Source organism: Poecilia mexicana, unplaced genomic scaffold, assembly GCF_051168715.1.
Source record: "Poecilia mexicana isolate PSO_F unplaced genomic scaffold, ASM5116871v1 scaffold_12, whole genome shotgun sequence".
In the NCBI taxonomy this organism is placed as follows: Eukaryota; Metazoa; Chordata; class Actinopteri; order Cyprinodontiformes; family Poeciliidae; genus Poecilia; species Poecilia mexicana.
This window is the reverse complement of record NW_028263381.1, coordinates 10,530,898-10,539,858: the sequence shown is the minus strand read 5'-3', so window position 1 is coordinate 10,539,858 and position 8,961 is coordinate 10,530,898. Positions and strand designations below refer to the sequence as shown.

Here is an 8,961-nt window from a genome sequence, read left to right as displayed (position 1 = left end):
AATTGTATACAATCATATTCAATATAATAATAATAATCATCATGTAAATTATGCTTAACATATAATTGTAATCAGTCACTTATCATGCAAATATACTGAACAACATAAGTGTAAAAAAGTCACAACAGAACATGTTGACTCGGTGGTTGAAGAATCAGAAAAGGCTCTTTTAAATAAATTAAAATAAAAATGCCCTGAAACTGACCATTAGTGTGACGGCTTGATTTATTAGTCTCCATATGAAAGCTACTTTTGTTGGAGATTGAAGCCGAATGTGTTGTCACAGTGTCGGGGAGCAAACGGACACCTTTTCATACTGCAGTCAATGGCTTTAGAGATCAGCCTTTTTTTAAATATAATTATAAAGTATTTCCTTGTGTCACTGCAGCCGCATGACTTCAAATCAATTGTTCTCGTGGCCGTGTTCGTAGACCTTGAATTCCCCTTCATTTGAAAGGAGGTGCTTGTGTATGCCGACACTGTTTAAAAAAAAAAAATAATAAAAAAATCTGCTTTTTCAACCAGTGGTTTGTTTTGAATTGGTTTTCTCTGACTTTTAGGTGTTGTCGGTGATTAGTTTTTGGTGCTTGATACAGTTTAATATCCTCACATTTTAAATGAACACGCTCTGCTCTTTGGGTGAACTTTTTAAAAAGGGTTTCTGTTTTTTTTTTTTGTTTTTTTTTGAATGATTACACATGAATAGCACAATCGGAGCTCTGTTTCAGTCGTACTAGATGAGTGCTCACTGTTTCAAGGTGTCATTAATGGAAATGTTGCTTTCACATCAACTAAAGCTAGAACAGATTATTCACTTGCACTTATTGAAAATACAACTGCATAGATTCAATGTGTTAATCATGACTAGGCATGGGCTGGTCAGTGTTAAGTCCATACATAGCCCCTATTTGGACCTATATATTTAAGTTTAGCTCACACAAAACTGCTAGTTGGTTCTAAAGGTGGTCTAAGCTTTCAATAAAAAAGAAAATAAAAATCCACAAAGTCTGTAGCTTGTGCTAAAATGCCACAAGCAAATTTAAAGACTGCTTGGTTTTGTTTTAGTATGAATGAATTTGATTTTTACCAAATGAGAGATTATGGTAAAAATGTCTTCCCAAATATTCTGTTTTTCAGATGGAGTAGAGGTAAAAACCGTATACATGTACTTCAGTTGCAGATGGTGTTTTTACATTCAAGCAGTAGAGGGAGTACATTGACAAAACCTTTTTTTTTGTTTAGATCACCAGAAATAAAGTTCAGCTCCCTTTTAATGAAGCGTTAGGATCCTAATTTCCAACCAGAACTGCTGCACTCTCCTACAGAGGCAGCCCCTCCACTGCTGATTAAACAGAGATTACGCTGTGTTGGCAGAATATCTGAGGCATTTGATGAATGAATTTTGTTTTGTTTCGAGGAAAAATATAATTAGTATTAGAAATGATGGTAAAACCACAGCTGGTAAACCAGAAAAGTCTTGTAAACTCATAGCTCATTTGGTAAAGATCTAGATTCCCCAAATTCAATAAGTTCATTCCACCGCTTTTTTTTAGTCTTAGTAAAACAGGACTACATGTAGACTTCTAGTAAACGTGTAAAAATACACAGAAAAATAGACGAACAATGGTAAGGTGTGTTAAAATACAGGGACATACAGTACTATGCTTCAATTTCTTTTACCTTTAAACTGAACGCAAGAATTATTCCGTCTGTTGCTAAAATACACTTTAATAATGTTATCCATGTATGATTAAAAATGTAGAGAAAACATCACTAATGTCAGTAGTTGTTCAGGCAATTATTCCCCAGAATATTATATGTTTTTGCCATGTTTTATTTTGCCATAATAATGGGTTCAATTAATCAAACTTTGTAAAGGTAGCCAGCTTTCAGTCGGATATGTTGCTTGTTGCTTCCCAATCGTTTCTGAAAACTGCTGGAGAAACTGAAGTTATGCCTCCACTTTCTCTGGTAATGCGAGCCAGCCTATGCCTACCCATATATACACTTCAGCCACTAGGTGCCATAATGGTACCTTTTGAGTATTTGTTCATTTTAGATCGTTCCATTTCAGAGTCAATCCCATCTGTAAACAATTGCTCCTATAAACAGTTCAGTGTTAGGTCTTACTATTTCATGAAGAAAGAAACTCAAATTTTGATGGGGTTAGTGGAAATGATCTGCAGCTGCTCTGGAAACTGCCTGTTTTTTTTTCTTCTCTTTTTCTTTTCAAATGGCTTCATTCTTACTGTTGTCAGGACTGATGGATACCAAATGAATGGGGCATTGTATTTGAAATGCACTCGACCACTTGAGTTGTACCAAAACAAGTACGTGTTCAATGAGTTTGACAAGACAGATGCAATGTAATATAATGTGCCTGTGTTTTGCTGCAAGAAGGTGTGTATAGTACAGGAACCACACAGCAACCTGTTTGGTCATGGACCTTTGGCATACTATAAAACACTTTTACTTCTTTACATCTCTTACTTCTGCAATGTTTGTGACTAAATTTTCCAGAAAACTTGAGAACTTGCAAAAGGAAACGATACTAAATTTTCTAAAAAAAATAAAACAAAACAAAACAAAAAAAAACAAACAAGCAAATTGGACAACATTTTGAAGAAAGTGAAAACGGCTTCATACTTGAATGTAACAGACTGAACCTTATTAGCTCTGCAATGTAAAGAATCTACTCGACTAAAAAAAAAATGCTCGGACACTGATGGCGTCTTTCCAGATTTCTCTTGACTGAAATGTGCCTTTAATTTGTACAAATGGTGTTTTCTTTTCTCTCCCTTCAGTGTGCAATAGCTGATCTTCAATGGGGCATGCCTGTTCACTGGAGGTTGTTTTTGCCCTGCTGCGTGTTGCTGCTTGAGACTAGTGTTCTCACTTTCTCTTGGTCTCTTTCCCTCACTATTAATATGTATTATAAATGTCATTCTTTCTGGGTTATACATTAATGACAGAGGGTGTCACAGAAAAACACTATTTCGGGACAGCTATATTTAAAAGTACGAAATAAAAACGAGTCCAAATGATGTTTACAGATGTTTAATCTTTTAGTTGTATGGGTTTGTCATTATTCTGTATGACTGTTTGGCAATAAAATTGTGAATGTGTATAATCTCTCTTGTGTTTCCTACGACTAAGATTCTTTTCCTTTGGTGTCAGATGCAGCTTTTGGCATTTTTTTTTAAACACATTTTCCCTAAGTAGCAGATGTGCTTTCATATAAAAGCCATATATGGCTCCTTTAGATAAGCTCATGCTGTTGAAGCATTTGTTGGTAACCAAAGAAATGCAGCAAATGCCACAAACGGGTGCCAGAAAATTCCCATCTGAATTTAATGGCCAAAGTGTAGGGTTGACCTCAGCCGGTCCAGTAAACCAGTCGGCCTTGAAGAGGCTTGGGCAGTGCTGGCACATCCACCAAGAGAAGGAAAAAGAGCTTGTTTCTAATTCTGGTGAACTTGCACCCTTTTTTCAGTCTTCTCCGTGGTCCTGATGCCCCTTCTGAGGGTACTCTTGTTCCAGACATCTGTGAGACCTCACTGGGATGTGTGTCTGTCTCCAAACCCCTCTGTTCATTCTGGTTTTGGTTTGTTCTGGCTGCTCCATGATTTCTTCCAGCTTTGCTGAGGCTCCAGGAACTGTCTGTTCCCACTGACGTCCACAAAAAGTCTTCGTCTTGTCACGAACGCCACAAACCAGAGCCAGAAAGGCCCGTCTCATCTCGCAACTGACCAGAGTGTAGATGACCTGTTCTCTGGAAATGCACTGTTAATAATAATGGTCTTTCTTTATATTCTAAATAGTTGCCTGCAATTTTAATGATCCCATTTGAACATATTTGGTTTCTTTCAGGACTTGACAAGGAGGCAAAACCAGCACAGTTAGTGAATGTAACAACATTCAGTTATTGAGACCTGCTCAGTAACTGTGCTGGTCTCAATTACAGATGCTTAAGTTGTGTAAACATTAGTCACCAAAGTGAAACTTCTGTGCTGGAGCAACTGCATAGTCCAATCTTCATACCGGATTTGCTTCGTGTTAAACTGACTTCATCTCTCAAGCATCTTTCCACATTTTGTTTGATTTCTGCAACTCTTCTCTCAGTTTTTCCCATCACTCTAAACATCCTCCTGAACATCCTCTCTATTCATTCCAGTGTCCGTCTCCTGGCCCCTCTGCTGGTTCTGGTTGTTCTGACTGCTCCATGATTTGCTCCTGCTCCGGCTCGGCTCAAGAGACTGCCTGTTCCCACTCCCATTCACCGACGCCTTCATCTTGTAGCAAACGCCACAAACCAGAGCCAGGAAGGCCCGTCTCATCTCGCGACTGGCCAGAGTGTAGATGACCGGGTTCATGGCCGAGTTGAGCACAGCCAGTGCTATAAACCAGTCAGCCTCGTAGAGGACTGGGAAGCGCTGCTCAGACGCCACATCCACCAGGAGCAGGATGAAGAGGGGTGTCCAGCAGGCGATGAAGACTCCGACTACAATGATGACGGTGCGTAGAAGGGACATAGCGTGCTCAGAGTTGCTGTGTTTACTCACCTTTTGGCTGCTGGATTTTACAAGGATGTAGATGCGAGCATAAAGGACTGACATGGCTAAAAGCAGGCTTATGAAAACTGTGATGCAGAAAGCTACGTATTTCTTGCTGTACAGAGGCAGGACTGTGGAACAGTCATGGAGGTTGTCCATGCAGTTCCAACCTAAGATGGGTAAAGCTCCCAGGATCACAGCAATCAGCCAGCAGGTCCCTATGAGCAGAAACACTCTGTAGTTCTTGTTGGCATCATAAGGTCTCATTTTGATCATAGTCAGATGTCTCTCTATGGCGATGGCCAAGAGACTGAAGATGGAGGCACTGAGTGCTACAAATGTGCTGCCCTCTCTAATAAACCACAGACTCGGTGAGAGATCAAACGTCTTATTCCCAGAGAGGAGCAAGTTGACCATGTAGGAGACTCCAGCCAGCAGGTCACACAGTGCCAGGTTCCCAATGAAGAAGTACATCCGGTTGTGGAACCTGTGGTTCCTCCATATGGCCACCAGGACGGTGAGGTTCTCCAGAACGATGAAGCTGCAAATGAGGAAGATGATGACTTGAAAGTCCACATGATTAATCTGCTGGTTTCCCTTCCTCCCAGTGTGGTTGTAGTGAAGGAGTATTATGTTCATCTTCAGACTACCAGTTGCTGATTGTAGAGGTCAGAGTTCAGCCGTATCCCAAAAGTCCACCAACACCTGCAACAGAGGAAAATATTACTGCATGAATTTATAAGTAGGTAGCCATATTCAGTAAATTACAGTGGGCACTCTAAGTTAGTTTGTCAGAGCAAGCATATCTTTTGAAAACAATAACCCCACAGTGAAGCTAATTAGCTTCATAACCTCTTTTACTATGAATAAAACCAAATAAAAGTTTGAACGTTAAAAATGTCAGTCTCATACTGAGTTTGCTATTAGAAGTGCTTTGATTGTAATCATGTGAAGCGGATGACTGCAATGGGCCGACTGCATCGAGTCTGACTGATAAACTCGGTAAATAATCTTACCTCTGAGCTAGGTCGTAGAGTAAAATAAATTTAAGCCAACTAAAGCCTTCTACAACTGACATATCAGAATAGACATGCAACCAATTTTCTAATTTTGCATTTTTACAAATTAAATCTGATTTTATTTTATTTCCATTCAAATTCAAAAATACCTTATCAATCCCAAACATAATTTAAATGTTGTAGCTCATTAATTCAGATTCTTCAAAGAGTTGTTGAAGGTGGAGCCTGTATGCTGACTATGCAGCTTACCGTTGTTCCGTCCCTCTGTCTCAAGAGTTGATGTCTTCCTCTGTATCGTGCTGGTTAGAATCTGACGAAAATAAGAACCAGAAGTTCAAACTTCTTCTAAATGCTTGCGAGCCAGTCAACCTGAAACAAGACTGATCATTGTGTTGCAGTTTCCCCTTAAATTCTGAAAGGTCATCTTTTCCGGATAAAATAAGCCATCACTAACATTACACTGCTCACTCACAAACACTCACTTCAAGCAGACGATGAAACAATAAAACAAATACCCCTGAAACTCAAGTGTTTAGGTATTAAAATTGACCAGTGAAAAAGATTCAGATTCCACTTTCAATCTTCAGGTCACATGCAGCGCAGTGTCGTCAAAAGTTAATAAAAAGTTGTCCTCCTTTTAAAGAGGAACAATAAATGCATTTCTATTTACCACTCCTCAACTAAATTATGCAATAAATGTGTTTTCTCCTTAAATTACAGTACACTAGGAAAATATAAGAATTAAACATATATTTGGATGACTGGTGGATTTTTGATTTTTATTAACTAATGAGGAGACAGTAATATTTGTGGCAAAATTAAATATTTCCCCTATTTATTTAGGTTTGCATAAAAGTATTGAAATGCAAATGGAAGATAAAATTAGCCAGGACAGCAGTACCTTTGCAATTAATCATGACTTTATGTGGCTTTATTAAATAAAAACATAAAAAAACACAAAATTGTTTGTGATGGTAATGTGATCAATTTGAAAAAATAAATAAATAAATAAATAAATAAATAAATAAATAAATAAATAAATAAAGTTTCAGGGGCATGAAGGCTTTTCATTGGAACTTTACACCATTAGACATATGGCAATTTGGAACAATTTTAGAGGTAATTCTACACATTTTCTTCTGCTTTTCCTGGTTAAAATCTTGTTTTCTGCAAATTACATGCAACAGACAACATAAGCAGAACAAATTGCAAAACATAGTAATCAGCTGTGCTTCACTATATAAGTCTGAACATAGTTACACCATGCGATCTGGTAATTGAAGATGGGATAAAAGGTACTTACAGAAATGTGTTTCTCATGTCCTGTGTGCTTCATAATTGTTTGCTTACACACTCATAAAGGAAGTGATTTATAAATATTTCACACTAACATCACCCACATCCTCCCACCCTCTATCTCGAGAGTTGTTGCCGTCCTCTATATTATGATGGCTGGAGTCTCATGAAAACAAAAGCCAGTTGTTCAAACAGAGTCAAGTCTCCATCTACTTTGTGTCCATAAACTGCTAGGTTATTTCAAATCAGGCATGATGACTTCATGTAAAATTGTATTTGACAGAACATTTTATGAAAAACATTGTGGAGGAAGTGCAGGTTTACAGATATAGGAAATGCAAGTTCAGAGAGGAACAGAGAAGTTTTCTAAACTCATTTTCCATCTGTCATTATGTTTGCCCATTTTTGGAGACAATGTTACGTGGACCTAATTCTCATTTGCACGACAATACTTTAAACCACTACAGCCTGTAGTCCCATACATGCAACAAAAGAACTTCCTCTATTTTCTGGAGGGCCAGTCATTTTTGAAATGTAGTGCAGTCAACCTGTTGTAATTTCCTCTTAAATTCTTGAGAAGTCATCTTTACCAGAAAAAAACGGGGGTTTTCTGCATGGAGTTTGGATCTTCTCTCCATCCATCTCTGGGTCCACTTCTGCTTACCCTGGTTTCCACTCAAAATCATTCAGCAAAAATGTCTAAAGAAAGAATTTTTTTTTTTTTACAAATATGTTTTAAAAACCCTAACGACAAAAGATATACAATTTTTGTAAATATGAGAACACATCTTTAACCCAAACATAACAGTAATTTCACCGTAACATGATGTCTTGCATACTTTAGGTTGTATTAATTGTGGCTGACTCACTTGGTGTGTTTTTTTGCAAATCATGCATCTGAGTAGATGCATTAATGCACTGTATTCCTTTCATGGTTTTCTCATGAAAAGAATACAATGACCACAACTCTTCTTTTTTGTTCTATCTTTAAAATAGAACTCAGTGTTTTAGTGAAATGTGGCTATACAATCTATAACACACAAACTTCAGCAAGAACTCTCATTTTTGCAGAAGAAATATATAAAGGGGTTAGCCTTGATGCATTACAAACAATTTAAAGTATTCAGGTGTCTACTGTTTGTGAACAAAAATTTCAACTTTGAATGCAAATTAGTGTTATTTTTATCCTGTTGTACATAGAAACGACAAAAAATAACATAATTTAAAATATGTAAGAGCTTCAGTTTAGTCAAAGTAAGTGGAACATTGCCCATAAGGTGACAATAAGAATGTTTTTATTTACTTTTTTTATTTTGCTTTAATTTGGATTTGCAGAATATATAAATATTTTCAATAATGTTTTCACATTTTAAATATATTGGTTTGTATGGTTCTATCATCATTATTCTAAAGGGCTTTTGGCAGTAAAACAGTGAATGTGTGTAAGTTTTTTGTTAATGTCAGTGCTGCCTGCTCTGATTGCAACTTTCTCATCCTTGTTCAATTTCAAACTTAGCACGTGTCTTGTTCTCACGAAAGTCCTATAAAAATCAACAGAAAAACAATCGGCACAGGTGAATCACACAACGTAATAAATAATTTTTTAAATCTGAGTAAACAATACAGTAAATACAAATAAACATGCTGTAAGAAAACCAAGGAGCTAAATCTTCACAATTATCCTTTTTCAGCCCAATAGCAAAAAAGTTATGTCTGTACACTAATGTCTTGTTTAAGTCTGTCCTTTTTTTCGATTATTTCTTCAAGGCGACAGTAAATTTGAAAACAATGTACAAAATTCAGGTCTTAAAATAATATTTTATAATTAATACCTAGTCACGATATTATTATTTCAATGATTCTTGAGAATAGGGACAAAACAGGTCCTACGAATAAAGCTCAAAATTTGAATAAATTATACACAAAATATATTTTTTTCAAATATCTGACTAAACTAACCTGGGTCATGTGAGCACAACCATAGACATAATATAAGAGTAGACCCCGCATTGGCCGCTCCGGCGCAGGAAATACGGCGGCCATCTTGGAGCGGTATACCCTCCTACTTTGCTCAATCAAAACAGCAGAAGATG

At 37.1% G+C, this 8,961-nt stretch overlaps 1 protein-coding gene across 1 annotated transcript; it reads right to left on the bottom strand.

Moving 5' to 3' along the window:
• Nucleotides 1-4,091: 4,091 nt before the first annotated feature.
• Nucleotides 4,092-7,106, bottom strand: s1pr3b (sphingosine-1-phosphate receptor 3b). The gene is made up of 3 exons (XM_014979245.2): nucleotides 6,876-7,106; nucleotides 5,822-5,882; nucleotides 4,092-5,258 (listed from the first exon to the last, which is right to left on the bottom strand). Exon 3 carries the CDS (start codon nucleotides 5,190-5,192, stop codon nucleotides 4,137-4,139), a length of 1,056 nt encoding a protein of 351 aa, XP_014834731.1. The 5' UTR covers nucleotides 5,193-5,258; nucleotides 5,822-5,882; nucleotides 6,876-7,106; the 3' UTR covers nucleotides 4,092-4,136.
• Nucleotides 7,107-8,961: the final 1,855 nt, after the last annotated feature.